Genomic DNA, 26,100 nt, shown 5'->3' on the forward strand with positions numbered 1-26,100 from the left:
ATTGTAAGCTTGTAAGCTTGTATTTCTTGTATCCTTTCCCTCTCTTCTTGTATTGAGTCTTGTAGGGCTTCTCCGCCCTTGGTAGTTACCATAAAGGAGTGTTTTCATAGTGGAGGGTGCGTGCGTGGTGTGGATCCTTGGATTAGTCACCTCTTGTGAGGTGGATACCAAGTAAAATCAACCGTGTTAGCGTTGTGTGTTTGTTTCTGTATTTTCCGCTGCATATTCTTGAAGAAACAAGGAACGCCAAGCAACGCCAAGCAACGAGCGAACGCGACGAGCTATTCACCCCCCCTCTAGCTACTTTTGGTCCTAACACGGGGTGGTTGTTCTTTTTCGACTGCATGGTATTCCACTCACTCCCCGACTCTTCCATTACTTTTACTATCCCAAGTCGTCTGAGTCAGGGACTTTTCTTTTCCAAGCCTGAGTGGGCTTGGTTTTCTTTGATAAAATGTTGACTTCCAACAAACACTGGAAGAAATACTTTTTCTTTGTGTGCTTTCCCGAGCGACCGGACTTCCCAACACACTGGCAGCTCGACGTGGTGGCTCAGCCTCCGTTAAAGAAGTACAAGAGCCGATTGGACTACCTGAACGCAGCTTCGATGTTGGCCGGTCAAAAATACGACATCCACAAGTTGCTACTGGAGGGTGTCTTGTATATCTTCACCTTGACTCCAATCCGCACCCGGTTTCCGTTCAGCCTAGGTATGCGATCACTTTACTCCTTTCTTTGATTGTAATTGATTTTTCTTCCTTTCGTTTAGCCGAAGTCATGCTGCGCGCACGTTTGGCCGGCAAGGCCAAGCTCGCAGACACCGCGATCAACGCGACCGCTATCGAAGAACTGGGGAGCCGAGGCCTACAGTCAGTCGGCTCATAAGAGGAGCCGCAGGATGAGAGCGAGACGGCTCCTGCCCGGGCAAGTGGCAGAGCGACCAGTGGCTCCCAACCTCTTTCCAAATGACGCTCGATCATTCCAGTTGAGGGGGATTCGGGCTCAGCTTCCTCGGACGAGGCACTGACCAAGCGCAAGAGGTGTCGGGCGGAGCCCTCATCGTGCTCCGCCACTTTCGGGGTGTGATCCACCGAACGGGTGGAGACGTCGACCCCTGCTCCCGTCCAAGAGTCCACTGCCCCTGAGTCATCGGATCGGACACCCTCTCTATCCGGTCTACCTTAGGGGACGGTCTGCACGCCACCAGTGGCCTTCCTGCCACTAAAGTCGAAGACCAGAAGTCGAGTATCCAGCCGGCTTCTTCATCACGGCCGTCCAGGAGAACCACTTCTGCACAATCAGCCCTGAGCGGCCAACGCCACATTACGATGATTTTGCACCTGTCGATCGAGGAATGGCGCGAATCCAGCATCGAGTCCCGAGCTCTGGAGCACCAAATCATCATCCAGGGGTTACTCGCCAAAATATGGGAAGATGTCCGAGCCCGTGCGACGGTGATGCCTCCGGGGGTACTTGCGGATAGCCACACCCAGATGTCGACTGGGGTGAGTCTTACTATTGCATAATTTACTTCTGATCGGCGCTTCTGTCGACTGGGGTAATTCCGCCGCCCTGGTGCCCCGTCTGGTCGACCGGAAACTCGTTGTTTCTCCGTGTGTATTTGCTCGACCGAAGGTCCACTGTGTTATTGTCAAAGCCTGCTGCCAGGCCGAGCGGGGTAGCCGCCCGGCCAAAGTAGTCGCCAGGCCGAGCGGGGTAGTCGCCAGGCCGAACGGGGTAGTCGCCCGACCGAAGTTGAACTCTACACATCTTTGATGTCTGGCCTACCGGGGTAGCCGCTTGGCTCGGCTTCTGCACATTGTCTCCCTTGAGCGTCGTTTGTTTGATTGCTCCCCGTGTCGAAGGCAACGGCGGGTCGGAGCCTTCTCCCCGGTCGGGGCATTCTTCGTCCGACCGGTCGATACCATCTACGCCTTGACTTTGACCTCCACTGTGGTAGCGAGGTGGAGCCTTTCATCATCACCACATCATGGGAAAAAAGATCGACCATCAAGTGACTAAAAGATAAAAAAAAATTCTTTTTTTTTTTTCAAAATAGTAACATTTATACCAAGCGGCCTAATATTGTCAACCCTTGACTAAATATAGATAGATAAATTACGAAGAATATTTTATTTTAATATAGCAACTCTTTACATAAAAAAGATTAAACATCAAATTAAATATTTTATACCCACTGAATTTATTGCTAAAGAAAAAAAATTCTTAGACACTTTACGAATTGAATGGATAATATTATGATATTCTCTTTCATAATCTTGAGATTACATTAGACAGCGAGTACAACACCAAGGACTAGCTAAGAAGTAATTGGTCAAAATGTTTAGGAAAACGCATTGATTATTTGTTGGCTCACCCATAATAATTCTCCGTGGAAACTCTATGGAAGGGTTGAACAAGGATCGTGCATTAGTGGTTTGCATCAACAAAAGGTCAATAGGAACACTGCGCCTTATTAAATATTTTGGTGTCTAAGAGATGAATTGATAATTTGTGGTACATGATGCCAATTTGTCACGAGAATCTAAAAAACACAATCAAACTCACGTCCAACCTGACTTGGATCACGCTCAAGTTTAAACCACAATCTAATTGCTTGAAATTGACACTATCAAGCCCATTGTGCCCATCCTTATCTCCACTATCAAAGTCTCATCTCCTTTAGACCACTTCTCATTTCTTTTTCCCTCCCCAACACCTCCATTAATCTCTCGAGCATTAATCCTTTTAATTCTCTTCCGCATAAAACCAAAGCCAAAGAAGACTCCTGAGAAAGAAAGACTACACGTACTACCACTACAAGCATACAGCATCAACTCTGCATCAATTCCTTTATTGTTTACACTACTGTTGTTAAACAAATCCTTTACGCATAATAAACACAGCTTACTATGTATTTTGTATAAATATGTATAGTGTCAAAAGAATAAACCAGTTTGAAAGCAACTATTAATCACTGTCATCACTGCCGTAGTTTTGAAAGAGAGATTGAAGTCCATTTGTTGACTGGGTTCCCCTGGTATCATGCTTTTCACCACCATCTCCGTCGTTATTTGATGGGCCAGAATCTTCACTTGCAATTTGAGGCTTCTTAGTGACCTCCAAAGTCGATCTGGGTTTCACTATAAACTTTCGTTTCACAGATCCACCTAGTTTTCCCATAACAGAGATAAAAGAATCATAATTAGACCCCATAAACATAAAAAATCACTCGAGAAAAATTCATAAATGTCAGCAAGAAATAATATCTTCTCTGGTGATTTTGTAGAATTACAGCAACTAGTACAAAAAGCATAATCTGAAGTATTTTCATATCAATAGCTAATGCAAACAAATTTTTATTTGAAATATCTGGTTTAGCTTGCACTAATAATTGTTTCAATATTTTTTCAGGAAACAAGGAAGAAGCAAGATGATAAAAAAATTGCAAGCTGTGCCTGTGAAAGAAAACACGACAAACAATGCTCACCTACATGTTACTGGCAGTTGATGGCAATGGAACACAACCAAAACAAAAAAACGAGAGCTTCAGTTTCAATTTCAGATCTCAACATATACAGACATAAAGTGAACAGTTTTGAAATAAAATGGGAAGTACCAGGAAAGTTAGAATATGCACTTGGACGGGGTTCCATCAAATGCTTTCCCTAAGGAAGAATAAATGTGTAAGGTTGAATGATGTCACATGTTGACCCAAGAAATGGCTTTTCAAGAGGAAAGTCAATATCCACACGTTGAGCTACAATTTTGCACATTCATTTCCTATAGACTAGAGCATTTTCTTTTTGCCAAATACCAAAAAAAATATAGAAAGCATTTTTTTGAAACCAGCTTTTTATGAAACAAATGGAACTTTAGGCTGTGTTTCCTATGAACGAAAGGATAGAGGAGAAAATAAGAGCAGGGAGAAAATGCATTTGTGCTTCCTCAAAGAGGGGAAACTAGGAGAGAATCAAGGTGGGTTACATCTACACTTTCCCTACCATTATTTCTTTCCTTGCCTCATAGGAAGGGAGTTAGTCGGTCATATCTTATGATATTCATATTGGATTTTATATATATTTACCAGCGATTCAACAAGGAAGATCCTCTTTATTCAACAAATTATGAGTTTGATTTATAAATAGCGTGCTTTAAATGGCAACAAAGAAGCTTCTTAAGTTGAACTTCCAGTCTGAAACTTTTACTAGTAGTTAAAGCATACCTCCATCTCTAGCATAATCAGCAACAGTACTTTTGGTTAGAGAATCTGTTGCTTTTTCCATCTTCGCTAGAGGCTCCAAAGTAATCTTCCCCTACATAAATAAGCATGAGCTCAACCTCAATTTCAACCACAATCATAAAACACTACAAACAAATGTGATGTGGCTCTAACTACTGACGCAGCAATGGGGAAACCAATCATTTAGAATATATCATAAAATCATAACAGACCCCAAACACCAAGTTGTCAAACCTACCTTATAAAATCAGCATAATAAGTACACAATGACTGGTGTTCAAAGTAAATTATTTATAAAATATATATAAGAAATTATCTTAGAGTCAGTCATTGCTCAAGTTGGGAATGCAAAAAAAGCATTATCATACATTCTCAGAGTGCACCTATATGTATTTTAGGTTTGTGGCACTCTTCTATAGTTCCTAAGCCAAGATTCAAGCTACAAGGAGATTGGCACAAAATGGTTTGTGGATCTCCCATCCCACAAAAGAATACAAGTGTTGAAACTGACTGAATGCAGAATGACATGAAGAAGTGCAAATCATATTGGTGCCAGCTCAACCATTGAATACTAGTTGCATATTTACAACTGAAACTTCCAAGGCTAGAACACTAAAACAAAAATATTGCAAGAGTATGCTAGAAACCTTCATTGACAGCACAAAGAGAACAACAACAAGTGATAAACATAATGATGAAATACCTTTGAACTTTCACTTAGACTAGAAGATGCCTTGCCTAGCTCCTCAATGTCATCCTCATCCTCATCCTCATCCTCATCTATTCTTCGAACAAAATCTTTTGAACCCTATAATAGCAATTTGGCATATGGATTTTATAAAACTTTAGCACCTAGAAAAAGAAAACATATAGCGACTACAAATGCAATAACAAAATAGAAACCATACTTGGATACTTACATGGAAAGTTATAGATTTAATGAGTGCTTCATCTGCCTCATCTAGCTCTTCCATTATTTTTCTCTCCTGTCAGTGGAGAAGATGGTTATTTAGAAAGAAAAGAAATAAAAAAGACAATTACTGATGTGATTCAAAATCAAAGTATAAGCTTACAATTAGTTGCCAATATAATACAATTCTTTATACTGATAAATACCAGATGATGTCAAAAATTTTTAAGAAAGATATACTAATAGAAATTTTAAGGAACTCTAGCAGATTCTGGGCATAAATATATAGCCACACAGTGAATATCTACTATCTTCAAGTTGTGACTTAAGTTCACTCACCATTACTAGATAGGATGTCACAGTTAACAGAATACATTTACAAAATCAACATCATTTTTTCATACCATACCATCTAAGAAATTTTCTATTGTATGGAACTCTTTTTAAACTGCAAGTAGAAGAATCTATTTAGTTTTACAATTTTATTCATCTCATAGGAATTATTACTTGCTGCATAAACTTGAAGGTGATCATATGAGTGACATGTCATCCTTAAGGGAGAAAATCTCACCAAATATAGGAAGTCGCTAATATTTGTAAAATTATAATGCCATACAATATCCTTTCACTGATTTGGGTTTTCCAAAACAGTGCTCGATGTCATGAGACAGAGTCTTAAATAATGATTAAACATGCATTATATACAGATCCAATTTTTAGTGAGATAGATTATATCACCAAAAACAAATGTGCATGCTTTCATGAAGCAAACTAAAGAAAAAAAAGAGAGAGATAGAAACAGGAATCATAAAAGTATTTACCTTTTCATAGGCTGACCGTTTTAACGTTTCCAACATCAAATCAACACTAACAGTTGCATGCCTAGACTGCACAATGGAACAAAAGTGGTTAGGACAACCTTCCATTTGTTTCCTGAAAAAGCTAATTTTCAAAATGTCATCCATAAATCATAAATGAAGAAAAAGTTTAAGTACCTTCATGGATCTCATCTCTTCGAGTGCAGCAAGTATGTCCATATCTTGTTTGGAATCTATAGCTCTATTCTCCAAGGATTTCATAGCATCACCCATCTCTTCTTCAGCTCTTTTTCTCTTCTCTTTGTCAACAACCTGGTAAGAATATAAAATTACAAAGTTGAACAACAGAATACAGTACAAACTAATAAGTTGCAAGAAAGCAGTCATTCACCTCCTCTTCATCACGCCAAGGCTCAAAATTACGGGAAGCACCAGATTCAACTGTGTAGTCAGAATTCTGAGGATCTGTCTTGAACGTAATCTCAGCTGAGCATCTAGTACACTTGATGTAGAATCTAAATATTGGAATTCCCAAATAAGTCTGCAAAGAATGAAATATATTGACGGCTAATTTTCCCACAGGAATCAAATTTACAACAGAAGAGTTACTGAGCCTGATAGTTTATTTTAACAAAAATGACGGGCTTGAACTAATCAGGCAAACAAAGGAAATTGGTCAGCTCAACTATATAATGATAATTGAATGCTGATAGTGGAACAGAAAGGCCTAGCAAATTATCCGAAACCAATTCCTGTAGAAAGAATTTTAATTCCATGTCAAGAAAAGGGTCCCTAAAAATCATAATTGCAAATTTTAAGTTTGAAATGGAGTGAGGAATCAGAATTTCATTTATTCTGTTTGAAATCATACAATAAGAATGTTTAGTATTATAACATATTACAGTCATGTTTACAGAAAATCTCAGAACACAAAAATATAACCACCTAGATGTCATTGGATCCTAAATCCCAATTCTTGGATAATAGAATTCTAAATTTCACCTTCTTGTTTCCCAGACAGTATCAGGTATATGGTCCAATATTATAAATAGAATTTTGATTCCATAGAATTTTTTTCATTGCAAAAAGGCACTAAAGGGTACAACTTACATGTGGAAGAAAAATTCGTGAACATCCGAAATAACACACGACCCCCAAAGTCCAGGCATCAAAATCATGGTGTCTGGGGGGAAATCGAAGAAAATGAGTATCACTGTAATCCGAGCTTGGAATTTAAGCCATTTCCTAATGTCTAAGATTTCGCATCTGGATCAAAATTAACTAACATTTCTAGGACAAAAGCTGAGTCAAATCTAGGAAACAGAAAAAAAATACCAGAATACGTACTAAGTTTTGGGGGATCAGCATTGCAAGATCTCATGTTCATTTGATTATTAACATAACCAAAGTTACCACTGTGGAAAAAGAAAGAAGAAAAAGCGATATAGCCGAGAAGAGCTAAAGGGAAAACCATCTCACCTCTCCAATGACGTCCTCTTTTCGTGAGTTGAACTTTGTGCCCTTATAGATGTAGGTACCACAGGTGCCGCAGCGAATGCTCATCGGAAGCATCATCCGAACTTTCATTTGCTGATTTTTCAGTTGCCGCCGACGAGGGATTTTGGCCGGATCGAAGTCCGGCGGGTAATACTTGTTCAAGACCTTGCGTTCCCCCATGTTCGCTTGATTTGGTTCCTCTCCTTCGCAGTGGAATCAACGCCAGCGAATCTTTGGCTCCAATTGATCGACGGGCGAAGAGACGAGATCGGCCGCGCGAGTTGCTGTTGCCTGCGGAAAGGAGGAAGCCCACGCTGTAAGCTAGTACGCTGGAGCGTGCGGAAGACGAACCCACAAAGAGGCTGCCGTAATCTACCTGGGGGAACTTCTTGATCACGGCTGGGGACGCAACCGCGGTGGCACAGCTGGTTGGAGACGGCGACGAACCCTAGATCTTGTTGGAGACGGGGCCCGCGATTAGCTCGAGAGGACTAGGGCTGCAAAGAGGGTTTTCCCGATTTTGAGCGTTTAGGAATTAAACCAGCCGAAGCTACTTAAATTGTAAATAATAGCTTGATTTTATTTATTTATTATTATTATTTTTATAATACAGATATTTAATTTTTACATACAATTAATTCCTAGAGTGAGTTGTCAGTTGTACGGTCTTCTCCGCCCTATAATATCGTCCAATACTGAATCTACCAAATAATCGAACTGCGATTTCTCTCCGTTACGTCTTCACTGCTGTGTCATGCCGGCCGGTGGGGGCAATAGCTTGGTTTTATTGGCTTGAGTTTTATTTGTTCTAATGTTATTAAGCTTTTTTAATTTAATCTTATTCGGTTGATTGTCTATATTTCACATTTTTAAATAAGCTTGATATTATAAATTTTAATTTATTTATAATTATTAACTTTAATTTATGTTTATGGATATGTATTTAAATTTATTAACTTAATTTATGGGTAACCATAATTCTCAACCTATAAATCTAATTTTATTATGCGATCTACTATGCTACATCATTATAAAAAAATTTATAACTCTTATAAACTTCTCTCCACAATCATAAACTTAAAAAATAATTTTATATTGAATCCCACTACTTCACATATCATTATCTATATTTTTTATTTATTATTTTTATTTATAATATTCATTTATATACTATCACAAATATATAGTTATAATATACATATTAATTAATTTATTAATAATATATATTTGTTTAATTTAATAATTTATAATAAATTATTAATTTAATAATCTATTATTAATTTAATAATTTATAATAAATTATTAATTTAATAATTTTTAATAAATTTTATTTTAATAATTAATATATAATAATTAACTCCAATTTAAATAAGAAATTTAAAAAATAAATAAAAAAAATAAAGTGATGTTAGGCAACACATGTCGGATCGTCACCAAACAATTTTTTTTTTAAAAAAAAAATTATGCTAAATCCAGCATCCAAATTTGGATGTTGAATTCTTGAGTTTTAAAAATCCACTAATTCATAAATATTTAACTAATCTACTATCCTTGTTGGATATGATGGTAAAAAATAAGGTATATTTTTCAAACAATTATCGTTCAATTTTCACATATCGATACACATGTGACAATTGAACTATTTATGAAATTAAGGCACCTTGTCAAGAAATCATTTCTTGAATTTACTTGATCGGTAGAATATGAGACGATTAATTGGATTGTATCATCTGAATAATTGGTATATGATCCTATCTGAAATCTGTAAAGATGAGTGACTTCGATAAATAACAATGATCTCCGATGAAGATGAACTTCGAAGATCCGAAGAAACTCCTCAACGTTCCTGCACACAGTGAGACAAGCCAATAATACATTAGTGACCTAAGATCGGGATGGGGATCCCTGGCTAGGCCCTTCGATGCTCAAGTCAGTTCCTCTCACAGATGGAAGAAGAAGAAAAAGAATAAGAAGAATAAGAAGAAGAACGACAACTGAAGTGAAACAGAGTTCAGATGCTAGAACTTGCGTACCTTGTCAACGAAGAGGATTCCCCTTTTTATACTACCTCACGTGACCTCCGTAGTCGTGAAGTGGTTCCCGATTCATTAGAGTTTGTTAGGAGATGAAGTCATCTTCTATACTTCGTGCAATAATCCTTTGGAGGAATCTTTTATGTACTCCAGATGTACCCGTTTTGTCGTTTATGATTTGTATTTATAATGGGGGCACGTCATTATAACTAAAGAAGCTTCTAGAAGATATTTCCCGTCAAATATTCTGTTAGGCATGCCTTGGCCGATCGTTTAAACTAGTCATATATACTGTTAAAAATACCTCATGTTGAATATGTCTCGGTCGGTCGTTCAAGTCGCTCGTATGTACTGTTAAGAATGTCTCCTGCTGAATATGTCTCGGCCGGTCATTTAAGTCAGCCGTATATACTGTTAAGAATGCCCCCTGTTGAATATGTCTCGGCCGGTCGCTCAAGCCGACCGTATATACTGTTAAGAATGTCTCCTGTCGAATATGTCTCGGTCGGTCACTCAAGCCGGCCGTATATTATGAATGTATTATAAGGTTAAGCAACTTTATGTTCAGACGGGCCTTGCCCGGCCGAGCATACATGAGCGCAGGGGTGCTCGGTCGACCTGTGGTCGGCTGACAATATGCTGAGAATCTTATATAAGGCTAAATGTCTTTATGCTCAGGTGGGCTTTGCCCGACCAAGGATTTATAGGTGCGTGGGCGCTCGCTCGGTCTGCGGTCGGCCGGTACTAGGCTGAGAATATTATATAAGGTTAAATGTCTTTATGTTCGGGCGGGCTTTGCGCAGCCGAGCATATATGAGCACGTGAGTGCATGCTCGCTCGGCCTGCAGTCGGCCGGTGATATGCTGAGAGTTATATATAAAGCAATATACCTTTATGCTCGGGCGAACATTGCCCGGTCGAGCATATATGAGCACGTGGGTGCTCACTCGGCCTGTGGTCGGTCGGTGATATGATGAGAGTTATATATAAGACAAGATACCTTTATGCTCGGGCGAGATTTGCCTGACCGAGCATATATGAGCATGTGGGTGCTCGCTAGGCGTACGGTCGGCCGATGATATGCTGAGAGTTATATATAAGGCAAGATACTTTTATGCTCGAGCAAACTTTGTCCGACCGAGCATATATGAGCACGTGGGTGCTCGCTTGGCCTGCGGTCGACTGGTGATACACTGAGAGTTATATATACGGCAAAATACTTTTATGCTCGGGCGGGATTTGTCCGGCTGAGCATATATGAGCACGTGGGTGCTCGCTCGGCCTACGGTTGGCTTGTGATGTGTTGAGAGTTATGTATAAGGCTAAATGTCTTTATGCTCGAGCCCGACCGAGCACATATAAGCCAGTGGGTGTTCGCTCGGCTTGCGGTCGGTCGACAATATGCTGAAAATTATATATAAGGCTAAATGTTCTTATGCTCAGGTGGGATTTTCCCGACCGAGCATATATAAGCGCGGAGATGCTAGCTCCGCCTGCGATCAATCGGTACTAGGCTGAGAATATTATATAAGACTAAATGCCTTTATGCTCGGGCGGACTTTGCCCGACCGAGCATATATGAGCGCGGGGGCGCTCGCTCGGTCTTTATTCGACCGGTTATATACCTTTCCTATCTCTCTGGACCTAAACCCCTCCTTCACTCGCTCGACCAATCTATCATAACCCGTATCAGTATAAAAAAATAAACACTAATTTTTACCTCCTAAGAAGGTTACGTTTGGTTGGGTGTAATGTAATCAAATTTGTAATGTAATGTAATGTAATCTTGATTACATTACTACGTTTGATAATTTAATGTATGTAATATTTGATTACAAGGATGATTACATTCTTTTGTTTGGTCGGTGGCCGGTGGCGGCCGGTGGTGGTCGCCCGGCGGTGGTCGCCGGTGGCGGCCGGCGATGGTCGCCGGCGGCGGTCGGCGGTGGTCGTCGGTGGCCGGGGGTGGTCACCGGTGGCGGCCGATGGTGGTTGCCGGTGGTGGACGGCGGTGGTCGCCAACGACGATCGGCAGGCGGGGCCGACGACGATGGGCAGCGGCAGCCGACGACAGTGGATAGCGCCCACGATGGACTAGGGGTATATTCGACATTTAAATTTTGGTTAAACGGTGACCTCGTAATGTAATCTGATTACATAGTATTTACTTTGTAATCCAGATTACAAAACTTCACTACCTTTTGTAATCCAGATTACATTATATTACAAGTTTAAAATTAAACCAAACAAAATAATCAACCTTGTAATGTAATCCTGATTACATTACAAGACAGATTAGATCCTACCAAACGTAACCTTAATGCAATGATAAAAGATAAAATGAACTTCTATGCAAGGATTGGAATGTCTCACCTAATAAATTACTTGTGACGTTGACCCATCTATTAAAATCCATATGTACTTAATAAATTTTTATAAGACCAAATCGATCTCTTCTTGGATAGGATTAATCAATTCGAAGATTAATAAAAAAAAATCACTAAATTTCTAGTTTTTATTAATTAAAATTTTATTACCCTATTACTATTTAATTTTTTTTTAAAAAAAAACTTCTGTCAAAACAAACGGTATAACTTCCAAGTTTGAGTGAAGACGTGGAAAACAAATAGAAATAAACAACAGACTGTTTCAAATATGATTTACATTCCAACAATACTTCTGTTACGATTTGAAGAATTATGTCTTCAAGCAAGTCAAATGATCCGAACAAACTAAACAAGAACGAATTGTTTATTATAAAGATATTTTAAGAACGAGTAGCCAATTCCAGATATTTACCCATTTTAACAAATCATGAAGCTTTCTTACACAACTATGACAACATTTACCAAGTTACCAACCAAAACAAATTAGGCTAAAATAACGAATAAAATCGAAAACAGAAATATCCCAAAAAAAAAAAAACGCAATTCTGACACAAGACTACAAGAATCCCAAGCTTCTAAAACAATATTTGCCAACGATCTTTTCATCAAGTTTGGGATGCTAAAACTAAGCATTTCTTGTCTTGATATAGCAGCAGATCTTGCTCAGCCCCATGCCATGGAAGAAGCATAGTTAACAACTAGCTTACCGTCAAATCCAAAGTTCTGCAAACCCAAAGGCAACCATGAAATACGTATCCATTAGTTCAAACCTTGACGTTCCACATGCGAATTGCAAGGGGCAGTAGGGACACTTTTAGTTTGCTCTCCAAATAGGAAGTATCTTGATATACTTGCACCCAACTATATGAACACAATACATACAAAATTTAGTGTTATAAAAACTTGCTATTCCAGCCACCAAAATCCTCCACTCTTTTTCACATACTTTTAAAACGTTATCACACTAGTGAAATGAAAAAGAGAGGGAAAGATCTTGGTGGCTAGAATAGCAAGTTCTTGTAACACTATCACTATGCTGTGTCAATGATTAATGGGAATGCCAACCTTAAAGTATTACATTCATATAGTTGCCTGAGCCAACTGTTTGGTATAAGAGTCAAGCTCTTTGTATAGAGTTCTTTCATTATAGTCGTATGACATGTGGAAATAAATAAGTAAAAATCCTTTTGAGTAAAATAATGAAATGCTTAACATCATATTCCATGTATGTTAATTTGCCACATCGTTCATAAGAGCGTGAGAACTATACTTTTTGGCCAGACAACAATTTTGTTAATTACTTCATTACAACAAAACAAAAAGGTACTTACTAAAAAGTCTAATCATTTAGTTGTGCAACAGGTTATTTTGTGATGTGATAAAGGAAACGATTTCCCAACTTGACATATTTCTAATATAAAATCCTGCAGCAGAAGTTTTTGTTGTCATAAACTCTGTTGTAACTAAGAGACAGGGAGTTGGAACTACAAGCGATACAACTCGAGTAAACAGTTAAAGCATTACATCAAATTTCTAATTAGAAGACGGGTCTTTATTTGTTAAGCTCTGAAAAAATCAAATACGGAACTAAATCAGCAACATAATGTGATAGAAGAAATATGCTTACATTATAGAGATCAATCACCAATTCATCTGGGTTTGGTGAAAAGGAACTGTTGATATATACAAACTGTTACAAATGAGATAATCTTTAGAAAGGTAACACAAACAACATTATAAGCTGCCAAGTGTATGAGAAAAGAGAATCATGGTACCAAAGTATCGCGGTGAAGTTGTCGGCGGAGAAATTCAATGACCTTTGAGAATTTGTCGCTTCCGGAAATCTACAAAGAAAAAGAAATTTGCTTTAGATTGTTTCCCTACCTCTCCACTTCATGTTAAGTACCAGTGAACAGATGTTGCATGGGCAACCATTGCTTATATACTATGATGACTAACCGCCAATCAAGTTTTTGTATTTACCTTAAATAATTAATAATATTTTTTTGGTTGTAAATTATAAACTTCATATTGAATAACTAACAAGGAAAAAACTTACATATGGTAGCACAGTGGAAGATTCATACAACATAAATACCAAAATACAATACATCACAAAGCGACACAATGGAAGGTTTAAATAAATTACAACACTCAATGACTCATTGATAAAACCTTGAAACTTTTAAAGCCGTTGGTGTCTTCACAAGCAATACATACTGGTTTTATTCACTCTCGTATGGTGTCAATGTTGAACACAACAATGTCAAGTTGTCAAATATGGGTGTACCCTTATTGAGCAAGCATAGAGTGCTATTTCTAGTGAATGCATGTTGAAACAATGATTTGTTTCTTGCTCATGGTTATAGTAGTGTTCTTTAACACATTGATCATCATATTGATACTGCATATAACTTAGTTGTGGCATGAATTTAAGTTTTTATTTGCACTTCTTAATAATTAAACATAATGTTTAGATTTAACAGTGGTTGCATACTTGTAGCACTCCCACACGATGCTCTTTATTTTGACTCTTTGCTATTTGCCTCCAGATTCGTTGTAGGTAATTGAGTAAAGGATTAGAAGTTGGTTTGGTAAGTTCTAGATCATCACCTGACAATAAACTGGGACTTCAAAGGTTTCAAAGTATTATTCACTAGTTGTGAAATGTGTTTTCATATGTAAACAAAAACTATCACAAGGTTTTCACATCAAGAACATATAGGGGAGGTATTGCATGAGTTTTCTGAAAATTTGGCATTTTAAATTAGTCAAAATTGTCACCCAGATTAATTAGTCAAAATTTGAAGATTTATCACTAAGTGGTGTTTGTCTCAACCATTTGGGACCAACCTTATCCTCCATTAAGCTCAATGAAGGATATATCATTATTAATATTGAAATTAAATTGTTTAATTAAATCTTTATTTGTTATACTAATTTTTGCTTATTATGCACTACATCTTACTTATTGAATATTTTAGCTTATTTACTGTCCTTACTTTTATCAGAAATTTAATCCATTAATAAAAAAGAGAAATATTGCTCCTATTTCTCAAAACATGCCCACAACTTATATCTTCCTTGTATGTGGACTTCTTATTCAAGCTGGTAAGCATCAGATAATGGAAATTGCAATAGTCTGGCAGCAACGGGTTTCATTTGCCATCTCTGACCATCTCACATATTCTCCAGTCTTCTTCCATTTTTATTTGCTCCATCCACTTGAGATTGGATATATATGGTTTGATTGGTCAATCCTTAAAAGTACCATCCAATTATAGATCATCTCAAGCTGATTCTTGAAAAAAAAAATTGCTCTGATTTTATATTTCTGTTTATGATTGGACGGACAAGAAGTTTGCAATATATTTTGGATTGAGATCTGATTGCTCGAACAAAGCCAGAGCAGTTGTGATGTATCCTGATTCAAATTGGATATCTCCAATTTTGATCATCTGGTTTTGAAAACAATGTGAACATGATGAGATTTGAACAGAACAATGATTTCCAGGCAACAATAGGAACAGCAGGATAGTATACCCATGCTCACAATTGGATTCACAAGCACAAAAATTAACCTTGATCATGTACCGTGTGAGATATGCTAGGTTTCAGTGTGACTGTTCAATGTTTTATGATGAGAAAATCCTTAAATCTTATGGTTGTCTGACATAATGGCATTTGTAAAGCACCAAGTTTGTGTGCTCAACTTGCTGTATGATGTCCAATCTTGCCAAAGAATGTACTGAAGCAAACTATTGCTATATTTGCACCTTTTCTTAGGAGAACAGTTTAACTCTTCGAGGTAGTCTATCATAAAGAGCAGCAAAAACATGATTTCAATTTTCAACAATTTCTAAGACCTTGGAACCTAATTCATAATTCAAACCAATTGATTCTCCAGTGTATGTAAATGAGCTCAAAGAATTCAATTAGTATAAATTGTCTACAATTTGCATCATAAATATGGCTAAAATTCCATGATATCAGCAATGAATCTAATCCTTATGTTTAAGAAAAACTGCATGTGGAACCTTTGCAAGGAATTATGCATAACATACTAACAAAAATAAGGTAACATTTGTATTGAGCTTCAGAATAGTAAACCCTTAGTTGTTAACAGCAATGCAGCATCATAGTAGTTGACTTCTGTCCCGGTAGGCAAGCTAGGTACCACATAAAACAAACAATGCCAATAGTAGCCCGCAAATAACCTTTAAGAATTATATGAAATTCTTAGTTGAGATGGGCTAAAATCTAACTGTAACTAAGTCCATAAGAAAAGCTATCCCTGCTCCATCATGAACAGCAAAACAAAACCACTTAAATTTACGGCAAGCTTTGAGAAGCAAAAATCATGATGGAACAACCTAAAGGACTTTATTATCCCAAATTGTTGGGATAATGAAAATCTTTGAAAAAGGGACCTCGGAGAAGGAGAGAAGGATCTGAATATCGTACCCCAAAAATAACACACTGTAACTTTGCTTCCCTAGTCTGGGCTATATTCAGATAATCAAAGAAGAAAATCTTTCAATTGACAAGATCTTCTCTCGATGACTGCATAACAAAGGAAAAGCAAGAAGGTCAAAAAAGGTACCTTGAATTTGGCTTGTTTAAGGATAGGAGCGTCGCCAGTCGCCCTCAGATGAACAACCACTGCAATCGAGTAAGGAAGGAGAGGAATCAGAAAGCAGGAGAGAAACGATACACGAGGAGAGGAAGAATTTTGTCCAATTCCACCTTGCGCATCGTCGTACCTTTTCGGTCAGCCGTGGGCGAATCAACCGCCATCTATCGATAGTGGGAAGACTGGGGAGAATAAAAGAAACGTCGCTTCCTCTGCCCTGGTTTTTAGAATCGAGATGGAGTTCAAATCACCACAAGCCGACGGTAAGGAGCTGGGTAACTCTCGGCCTTAACTGCAATTTTAATGGAAAAAATAGGAACAAAATCTCTTACTTTTTGTTAATTCATGAAGTTTTAGAGCATTATTATTACGATAAAAATAAATAAAATTAAAAAATGTAGGAATACTTCTATGAAAAAAAAATTATCATAAACGCTAAAAAAATCTTGGCAATATGAAATTTTTAATTTTAACTCTATCGATAGAAAAGTTGTGGTCATGTTGCCGGTCAGATTCCGGTTGCCCGGTTGGTCACATTTGCCGTCCGCTGATCATCGAAGGTAAACTCAATATTATCAAGAAGCCTTTCTAATATATCCAGTAGTGTTAAACTTTAAGTACCAAATTTATCTTGCCTTGCAATGACTTATAAAATAAAGTCCAAATCCTGAATGGGAGTGGATCACTCAGCAAACGGTGACTACTACAAATCACAAAACGCTAAGCCCCATGTAAATCTCCAGAGATTAGTTCCAAGTAATTTGCCACGGGGATTACAAAGGAAACTCAACTAAACTTCGCGAATCATTCAAAAATCATCTAAACCATGCTTCTCGCTGTTACAATTCATCTTTATCTCTGTTCTCTTCACCCATGAGCTCATCGAGGGAGAACTCATCCTCCTCGATAATTTCTCCATCTTTACCGTCCCATGGCTCTATTTTAACAATAGTTGGAGCGTTTTGAAGGGGTAGGTTGCCTTTTCCACCAAGACCGGCTTCTTTGATAAATTCGCTGCAAGAACAATTCATTAGTTTCTTGAAAAGGTGAAATATTTGTCTCGTAGGGGAACTTTCGATGGTAAATTAATAGGAAGAAAATGAGCATCGATTTTAGAACGTCTAAGATGGACTTACATGATTTGGTCATGCTGAAAAGCACTTTTGAGTGGAGCATAAGCACCCTTCTTTACGTTCAAAGCTACCAAAGCTGGGTAACCGTAACCACCAACTCCAACTTGGTTCTCAAGATCAGCCTGCTTGCCAGAAGCTGACCAAACGAAGCTGCAAGGAGAACATTAGCATCATGGATGTAGGATTACTGCTCAAAAGATACACCTATCCCATGCAGTATTTTTGTTTGCTGTATCTCAGACAAAAAAAAAAATATAGGTTCTTTGTTGAGACTTCAGACTATTAGTTGGTAAAAACAACAAATAACGCTGAAACATTGGTTATGCTGGTAAATATTAGAAGCTCTAATTAGTAGTCTGCCTAGTTAAGATAACAATTCTAAATAATTCAAGGCTCAGTTGGAGAGCCACTTATTCAAGAGCTCATACTACTATGAAAAAACCAAATTAAGAAAATTATAGTTTTAAGTCCAACTAACCATGAAGCACTGATTGCTTATCCTACCTGCTGAAACATTTTCAATATACTTACATCTTTTTCCTCAACCCACCAAAGTTCAATTTTCCCAACCTCAGTGAAATGTTAACGTGTACTATATCTTCTAAAAGAGATGGTTTCAAAAACTTGAATTGCCATTACACCATGAATTATCAAAAAATAATCCTTGTAAATACTCCAACTAATGTTGGCAATCACCAGATTAACAAATAGTTGAATAGATCTTAATACCGAGCAATCAAACAGATCGACAAACACTTTAATAGATTTTGATATCAGAAAATCAATCTGAATTATGTTAGTCTTCAATGATTTAAAATGAACTATGTATTTGCTTCATTCTCTGTTTGGTATTCAAAATTATCACACAGAGGGCAAATAGAGAGGCTCTTAAAATATATTTATAAAATAGAGCAATACAACTCTCTCCAAAGGAAGTTGCTCGAATACCTGTATGGGCTCCTTTTAAATTTCTCAGCAACTGACAACAGAAGATCTAAGTACTTGTTCCTTCCTTCTGCCTTCGAATCCAAGATATCAGGAAGGAAAGATACAAAGCATATAGCAGCTGAAGCACATTTATCTTCCATCACATCCTACAATATAAAACAGGTTGAATTCATTACCAGAATACTATACTGTGAGCATGATGACAAATTAACTATGATTATACTCACAGGACCAGTCAATTCAAACACCTCAGCAGGACCAAGATTGGCTTCAAGTTGTTCCAGCCCAAATGCCTCAATTGCAGAAGCAGTTCTAGAACCCTCATAAGGATAGGGGTTGCTCTTATCAAGACCAAATACCAAGATAGTCGGGAAGCCTTGTACACCAAATCTGCTCATCAATGACTGCCCGGATTGCATTTTAGAGCAGTCCACATAATTCAGGTTTAATTATCATATAAGATAAAATTTATAATTTATCACTTCAGAAGTACAAAAAGGATTCCAGTACTTCAGGCAATATGACCATATATGATAGCATCTATTTGTACTTCAAAGTACACCTCTAATTTATCATCTATGTGATTGTAGTTAGCTAACTTTACTGCTATAATTGACTGACTGATAGTCCAGCTCATGTTTTAGCTAAAAAGGACGTAAACATTGTTGTCTTTGTAAACACAATGAGCATTTAAAATAATTTAATGAATTCTGCCAAAGTATTAACCATTGTTCCATTTACGAATAGTGTACTAACTTCATATGGACCAGCCAATAAAACACATGGATTTGTGCTATTGGGGAAGGAAGTATGCATAGTAGGCCAGCACACTCATATGTTGACCCTCATGTCCTTGTGGCATTGGCATGGGAAAAAACAATGAATCTCCCAAAAAGACAAAACTATGGATACTAATCATAGAAAGAAAGGATAACATAAGAAAAGTTAACAGAAAGCAGTTTGAAGTGATATTACGGACCTTTTCAGCATCACAGTCAACATGACCCAATTTGACCTTCCCTTTGAGGTTATTTGAAGCTTTTTTCCACTCAGGTGCTAGTTTCTTGCAATGTCCACACCTGAATACCAAAAGACAATGAGTACAAATTCTAACAGTTCTGATTCATTGATGTGGAAACTCTAGGTGCAGGACAACCAAGATTATCAAACATAAGGTATCAATTTACCAAGAAAAGAAGATTTTGATATAGAGCGTTCACAAGCTACATGATGGAAGAACTTTGAAGGTATTAACAACCTTCTCCATCTATAGACTTTAAGAACATTCTTCTATAATAGTAGTATAGTACATAATTTACTACCTAATGCCATGATTTGATTTTAAATCCCATAATAGAATACAGAATCTAGAAGTTTCAAATTGATCTTAAGTGCATAGTAATTTCAGTTTGGTAACTACAATAATTAAAATGCTTATTTGAGCTAGTTGGTCATGATTTGCCTATTAGATTACCTATCTTTCTTCAGTAAAAAGTGACGAATGAATGCAATTATTATGCTTGAACATTCTAGGATGGTAGTTGCAATTTTTACACTTCAAATTTCTAATTAATTTTAATTAAATGCATCAAAGATGAACAGATTCTGACTTTATCCTGTCAAATCCATAATTAGTTAAGGAGAACCTCATGAGTGAGGGAAACTTCTTGCAGCCTGTTTAAAGAAACACCACCTTCGGTTGACCTTTCTAAAAACCAGCCACAAAAAAGTCAGTTAAAAAAAAGGCATTTTGAATGTTAAAAATTCCCTTTTCATGATCATTTGCTTGAGCACACTCATCCTTGTCTGAGAATCCTCTCTTAGATACAGACAAAAGCACAGATATAGTAAATTTTGAACCATTTAAGTGAAAAAAATAGAAAGTTATAGAATACAAGTATCTTATAGCTAAACTAGGGTAAGCACATGCACAAACATACCATGGTGCAAAGAATTCCACAATCCACAATTCTTTGCTTTTCAAGACAAGTTCATCAAAGTTCTGAGAATTCAGTGCAATTGAAGCACTTGGTTCAGATTTCTCACTTGAACCACCTGATGACTTTCCATTCAAACGCTCTTTAAGAAGTGCTTTAACCTACCATAAGGTTGAAATGTAAGCATAACCAATTATTCCTTTTCTAAGGCAAGTAGGTACATTTATAATAATTAAATGAAAATAAATTCCAAATCAACTAACTCTGACTCATGAACATTATGGGCTAGGTGCTCTTTATAATGTTAAGTAAGAAAACATTGTTACTAATCATGGCAGATCTAGGACCCAATGGTTAGTGGGGAAGTAGTGGCAGATCTAGGACCCAAGATAATTGCATATAATTGTATAGTCACCCTTATGTGATAAGAAAAGCTTATTATTGACACACCAAATTTCAAATAAAGAACCTAAAACCATCAATTTTTAAGGATATTTACAATTCCGAATTTTTAGTCATTGGTCAAATAAAAAGACATAGAATCACGAGTTAGAGTTATGGAAATTTCCCCTTCAAAATAAAGTAATATTCATCAAACAAAATAAAGAAAGATTACTTAATTCTGCATTGTCCAAACTGGGTTGGATTGAGTCATTCTTGAAATTTAACTTGGTAGCCATTCAAATTTAGTATTCCAGGATCTTAATAAATGCCTATGATTGTGGGTCTTAACAGGTGTGTAGGCATTCTTGTGTTGAGATTACTTAACCTGATCAGAGATTACCACCTACTAGTTTGGTTGAATTGGACAGCTGTCAGGTTTCAACAAATACATATTGCTGAAATCATCACATCATTACAATCACAATATATGCAGAAATTGGATGGTTTTTGAGAATGAAAATGAAATAGGGAGAAGTATTTGGAAGCTACAAACATAAATCTATTAAACACCTGTCAAGTTAATTATTAGTAGTTAAAAAAAGGAAGTGATTTGCATTTGGAAATGCCCCCTTGAACAAAACTAAGGATTTTGTTAGCAAACAAATAAATAACTACTACCAATGATGAAGTCAAAAGACATTCTCTGAAGATTATCTGGTGTATAAAGAATATAATTTACAATAATCAGATTTTTCTTTTACTCAGCTTTAAGCTAAGGGAACAGAAACAATGTACAATATTACTTTGTATTAACATAAACCATGAAATTTATCTAGAGAAAGAAAACATGGACTCATCCCATTAAATGGATCAAGAGAAAACAACTAATTATTGAAACTGCTCTATTTTATGTATGAAGTGATGAGAGAGTTCAGGTAACTAAAGTGCAGTGATTGTAATGTTTCATTGTACAGAATGGCTGCCAATTGAATGTGCCATTCATTTTGTTGCAAACATAACTTATACAAACTTGGCAAAACACAGCATGAAAGACATATCAGTTATTTCTTACTTAGTATATGATTAGGACCCTTTAATCTTTATATCATAGCATATGGTTGCTCCTCATTATGACTTCATAGAGAAATAAAATATCACCCATTTGATAATATTCCTCATTAACAAAGATTGATGTTCTTAAGTTTTATATAATATCTCACTTTTACACTTCTATCATTTTTCCTTCATGAGGTATACAAGCAAGTAGTTGCTTTTATGCAAATATACAAATTACAAAGAAAATGATGACAATTATTTCTTCCTTACCTATCATTAGTTTACCCTTTATGCTAAAGGATATATGGTTCTAATAACACCTTATTACCTTCAGAATGTACTGGCTATTTATGACATAATTGGATAAATAAATAGTATTCATTGAACAACATGCATGATTAAAAAAATTGACTTTATTAACTGTTTGTAAATCTCCCAAATACAATTTTGTTCAAAATTAAACTTAGTTTACTTGAATGACTGATAGCATTCACGCAATTGTGGAAAACTACTGCAATAGTTAAATTTATGTTTCATAAATGATAGAATGACAAAAGGTCAAGCAAGGATGAAGAATAAAGGGGCAGCCCGGTACACGAAGCTTCTGCCAATGTGGGGTCCAGAGAAGGGTCGAACCACATTGAGTCTATTGTACGTAGCCTTACTTGCATTTTGCAAGAGACTGTTTCCGTGACTCAAACCCATGACCTTAAGGCTATATGGCAGCAACTTTACCATTGCGCCAAGACTCCCCTTTGAAGAATACATCACATAAATAAATTTGAAGCTGTGTTTGTGGGTCCCTTCATGGTAAAAACATTGTCTGAAAGCACTGGAAGTAGGAAAAATAATGCATAGAATACATAATCCCTTTGAAAGTTCACATAAGAAAAAAAACAGAACGAATTTCTGAACAAAATATAAGACCTGCTGGAGAGCAAACTCTGCAATGGGTTTTACATCCCTTGCTCCTTGATAATCTACTGGTGGTTTGCCAGGTGAGAACACCTTGATTGTAGGAAATCCTTGAATTCCATATTCCTAAAAAAGTGCAACCAACAGATATCAAACAAAGTGAAAAAAGAAGATAGTAAAGTGAAACATACAAATTATGTATTGCAGCAAACTATTAATGCAAAAACACTTCATTAATGACAATTGCATTTCAAGCATATTAAACTGACAAAAAAAACATTCTGCATAGATTACAAACTCAATGGGAATATTAAGTAATATATGTTTGCTGCATAAGTTTATTGCAAACGAATATAAATATGTCCAAAACAAATATGTGATATAGGAGTGAAGTAATCTTTATGGCTATAAAATATTTACCCTTTTAGATACTCTCTAGGCTGCAGTTGTCACATACAGTGACAACACTATAACAGGAGAGGAAGTATGATGCTTGGAAGAGGATATGAGAATAAGAGAGGAGGGAAGAGGACATGATTTATGGGTTGCTGATGCGCCTCAACTGAGTTGCTAATGACTTAGAGAGATGGTAGAGAACTATTGCAGCAGAAAAGAAGCAAGAGAGAGACTTATGTAGGGAAGAAGGAAGAGAAGTAAGATCATTTAGAACGATGGAGATAGACTAGTTCATCTATGGAAGATAAAGAATAGAGTAATTCATCTATGGAAGATAAAGAAAGGGAAGGGAATACTCACAAACATGCAAGAGGAGGGAAATAGAGGGAGTTAAGTGTGATGAATAGCAAAGAAAAGTGTGATCGTACCAAACAAGAGAGGTAGACTAGTTCACCTATGGAAGATGGGGAAAAAAAGGAGGGAATAGTCATTAATCTAGAGGACAAATCGCAGAATGGAGACAAGTACTTTAATGACATGCAAGATGAGGGAAAATAGAGAGGGTTAGGTGTGGTTATTCAAAAGCTCTTTATTTTTTTGTCTTTTTTCTTGGATAGAAGAGAAATTGTGTATACACTTGTATGAATGGATTGCCAATTTGATGCATTTATTGATATGATTGTTACGATTCTAGTAGCAACCAATGGCACAACCAAATCGATATCAATAAACTGGGAATTCAACAAGACAAACCTGGCAAAACAAACAAATTTGGATAACTCATTGATGTGAATGAGATAAAGCAATGGCAAATTCAATAAGACTGAATGTAGTTTATCAATAAAATGATCGTGATGTAGCATTAGAAGACATGAGATAAAACAATTTATTTTCCTCTCATTTGTGTCCTCTTTACCAATTTTTACATCTTTGTCTCTCTAGTTTTTGTATATCATCACTCCTCTCAAATTCTCTAGTTACCACATTTCTCTTTCTCTCTGAATATTGATCCACCCACCTCTTGTCTGCATTATTGCAACATAGCAGCCAAAACAAGGACTAACCTTGAGCCTTCCTTCTAGCACCACAAACAATCTAGATGAGGATAATCCATCTCCTTGTCTTTCCTAGACGGGATATCACAACTGTGACTATAACATTGATGCATTATCTTCGATGGGTGGGAAAACAATTAGGCTGGTGTGGCTAAAGCTTATTGGGTATTGGAGTGATTTTTAGCATTAAACCTTATTCTTATTTTGAGAAATTGTCAAAGTAGAGATGAGGGAAGGGAGTTGCAAATATCTTTTGAGTTGTTTGGTACTGGTAGGTATTGGAAAGAGTTAGCCATAAGCATGTGGTAAGAAGAGAGAACAAAAAAAGTGTGTTTTTGGTTTTCAATATCGGAGGGTAGGGGAAAAGAAAACAAGTTTTGGTGGAGGTGGAGAAAACATGTTTTGTTGTGTGTGGATTGGCTTGTAACATAACTTGAAGTGGCTTGAGACATCTCATGGTTTGGAAGAGACGTGAGACATCTCCGAGTAACAAATCAATAGGTCTAAATCGTGGCTTGTGGGTGAGTCCAGTCAATTACCTTTGGCTTCTTGTGAGATTACACTCTCAATCCTCCTCATATTTCTCATGGATGCTTTGAATTTTTGAATGTATGCTTCGCTCACTACTTGGTTTAATATTATGTTAAAGGAAGTCTAGAGATTGCGACCACATGTGAGAGAGAGAAAATGCTCTTAGAGACACCAAATTTTCTCTAACATTTGCTTTCGGATCCAAAGTGTAGATTAGATCTGATATCTTATCCTGCTGCCTATAATAATTTTTAAAAAAAATGATCATACAGTAGGAGAGACCAAGTTTCAGTCATTTTGAAATGAGCTTTATGCATTGCCACTAACAAATGAGCTGTATGCAAAAAATAGATCGATGGTGTAACTAAAAGGGTTGTATACTACCAGAGACCAAGTTTCAACCAGACAAGATCCACCAACTTATTACCAAAATTATAGGGGAAAATCATCAGCGAAAGCGATCTCGAATGCAGAAATTGGGCACGATGATATTTACCTGAGCAAGGGCACTATGAGCATCCGCATCGAGAGCAGCCACTGTGGCTACACCTTTGAGAACGGTGGCAGCTTTCTCCCATGCAGGGGCCAGAGCTTTGCAGTGGCCGCACCATGGGGCAAAGAACTCCACCAGCACGATCCCATTCGAATTCAAAACCTGCGCCCGATTCGTCACCCCGAAAAAAAAAATCAGATAATAAACTCGAACTAGAGGCAGCGATCGAAACACGAAAATTCGTTATCACGTAGAGAGAGAGAGATGGATGGAGATAAACCTTAGATTTGAAGTTGGAGGGACTGAGTTGTACGACAGGAGAGGAAGGCGAATAGAGAGCGTTCGCCGGCGCGCCGATGCAGGCGAGAGACGAGAAGAGGAGGAGGAGGACAGCATCCAACATTTCTCCCGATCGCGATGATTTGTATTTGCTACTGTTTTGCTGATCGTGGAGAGCAACACGGTCCCTGAATCGCCGAGCGCATATAATCCTCCAAAGCCTTTGACGGGAAAACTTTTGGGGCTTCGGCAAAAATACACGTGTATCGTCCAATGAAGACCGACCACGTGGACCGTGACACGTTTAGGGTCGCATTTGGTATCAGCAGGCGAGCCCGCTGCCAAAACCGCACTGTCATTCTGCTTTCCATTTTACGATTAACTTTTACGTTTTTTTTTTTCCAATTTTTTGTGAATTTTTCATTATTATTATTATAATAAGTTGACATCAA

The 26,100-nt window shown here is 37.1% G+C and overlaps 3 protein-coding genes across 3 annotated transcripts; all 3 read right to left on the reverse strand.

Annotated features, from left to right (window-relative positions):
• Positions 1-2,789: 2,789 nt before the first annotated feature.
• LOC122038707 (splicing factor YJU2-like) lies at positions 2,790-7,988 on the reverse strand. The gene is made up of 9 exons (XM_042598596.1): positions 7,845-7,988; positions 7,451-7,759; positions 6,363-6,512; positions 6,149-6,283; positions 5,975-6,040; positions 5,164-5,229; positions 4,947-5,051; positions 4,226-4,316; positions 2,790-3,170 (listed from the first exon to the last, which is right to left on the reverse strand). The coding sequence occupies exons 2-9, from the start codon at positions 7,646-7,648 to the stop codon at positions 2,971-2,973; spliced, it is 1,011 nt and encodes a 336-aa protein (XP_042454530.1). The 5' UTR covers positions 7,649-7,759; positions 7,845-7,988; the 3' UTR covers positions 2,790-2,970.
• Positions 7,989-12,234: 4,246 nt separating this feature from the next.
• On the reverse strand, positions 12,235-17,057 carry LOC122038709 (ubiquitin-like protein ATG12). Its single transcript, XM_042598598.1, has 5 exons — positions 16,652-17,057; positions 16,492-16,550; positions 13,664-13,732; positions 13,516-13,578; positions 12,235-12,611 (listed from the first exon to the last, which is right to left on the reverse strand). The coding sequence occupies exons 1-5, from the start codon at positions 16,683-16,685 to the stop codon at positions 12,552-12,554; spliced, it is 285 nt and encodes a 94-aa protein (XP_042454532.1). The 5' UTR covers positions 16,686-17,057; the 3' UTR covers positions 12,235-12,551.
• Positions 17,058-17,093: 36 nt separating this feature from the next.
• Positions 17,094-25,866, reverse strand: LOC122038708 (protein disulfide isomerase-like 2-3). Its single transcript, XM_042598597.1, has 9 exons — positions 25,650-25,866; positions 25,373-25,531; positions 22,907-23,020; positions 20,543-20,700; positions 19,582-19,681; positions 18,830-19,006; positions 18,603-18,748; positions 17,658-17,804; positions 17,094-17,535 (listed from the first exon to the last, which is right to left on the reverse strand). The coding sequence occupies exons 1-9, from the start codon at positions 25,770-25,772 to the stop codon at positions 17,361-17,363; spliced, it is 1,299 nt and encodes a 432-aa protein (XP_042454531.1). The 5' UTR covers positions 25,773-25,866; the 3' UTR covers positions 17,094-17,360.
• Positions 25,867-26,100: the final 234 nt, after the last annotated feature.

This window comes from Zingiber officinale, chromosome 1A (genome assembly GCF_018446385.1).
Source record: "Zingiber officinale cultivar Zhangliang chromosome 1A, Zo_v1.1, whole genome shotgun sequence".
Classification (NCBI taxonomy): Eukaryota; Viridiplantae; Streptophyta; class Magnoliopsida; order Zingiberales; family Zingiberaceae; genus Zingiber; species Zingiber officinale.

Excerpts from the sequence above, each read along its gene's own strand:
- LOC122038708 (XM_042598597.1), bottom strand. The coding sequence starts at position 25,772 with ATGTTGGATGCTGTCCTCCTCCTCCTCTTCTCGTCTCTCGCCTGCATC. Across the intron at positions 25,532-25,649 it reads CCTCCAACTTCAAATCTAAG|GTTTTGAATTCGAATGGGAT; the intron begins GTTTATCTCCAT and ends AATCGGGCGCAG. Across the intron at positions 20,701-22,906 it reads CAGAGTTTGCTCTCCAGCAG|GTTAAAGCACTTCTTAAAGA; the intron begins GTCTTATATTTT and ends ACCTTATGGTAG.
- LOC122038709 (XM_042598598.1), bottom strand. The coding sequence starts at position 16,685 with ATGGCGGTTGATTCGCCCACGGCTGACCGAAAAG. Across the intron at positions 16,551-16,651 it reads GCCCACGGCTGACCGAAAAG|TGGTTGTTCATCTGAGGGCG; the intron begins GTACGACGATGC and ends ACTCGATTGCAG. Across the intron at positions 13,579-13,663 it reads AACTTCACCGCGATACTTTG|TTTGTATATATCAACAGTTC; the intron begins GTACCATGATTC and ends CATTTGTAACAG.
- LOC122038707 (XM_042598596.1), bottom strand. The coding sequence starts at position 7,648 with ATGGGGGAACGCAAGGTCTTGAACAAGTATTACCCGCCGGACTTCGAT. Across the intron at positions 6,513-7,450 it reads AAGAGGACGTCATTGGAGAG|ACTTATTTGGGAATTCCAAT; the intron begins GTGAGATGGTTT and ends CATTCTTTGCAG. Across the intron at positions 4,317-4,946 it reads GTCTAAGTGAAAGTTCAAAG|GGGAAGATTACTTTGGAGCC; the intron begins GTATTTCATCAT and ends TTATTTATGTAG.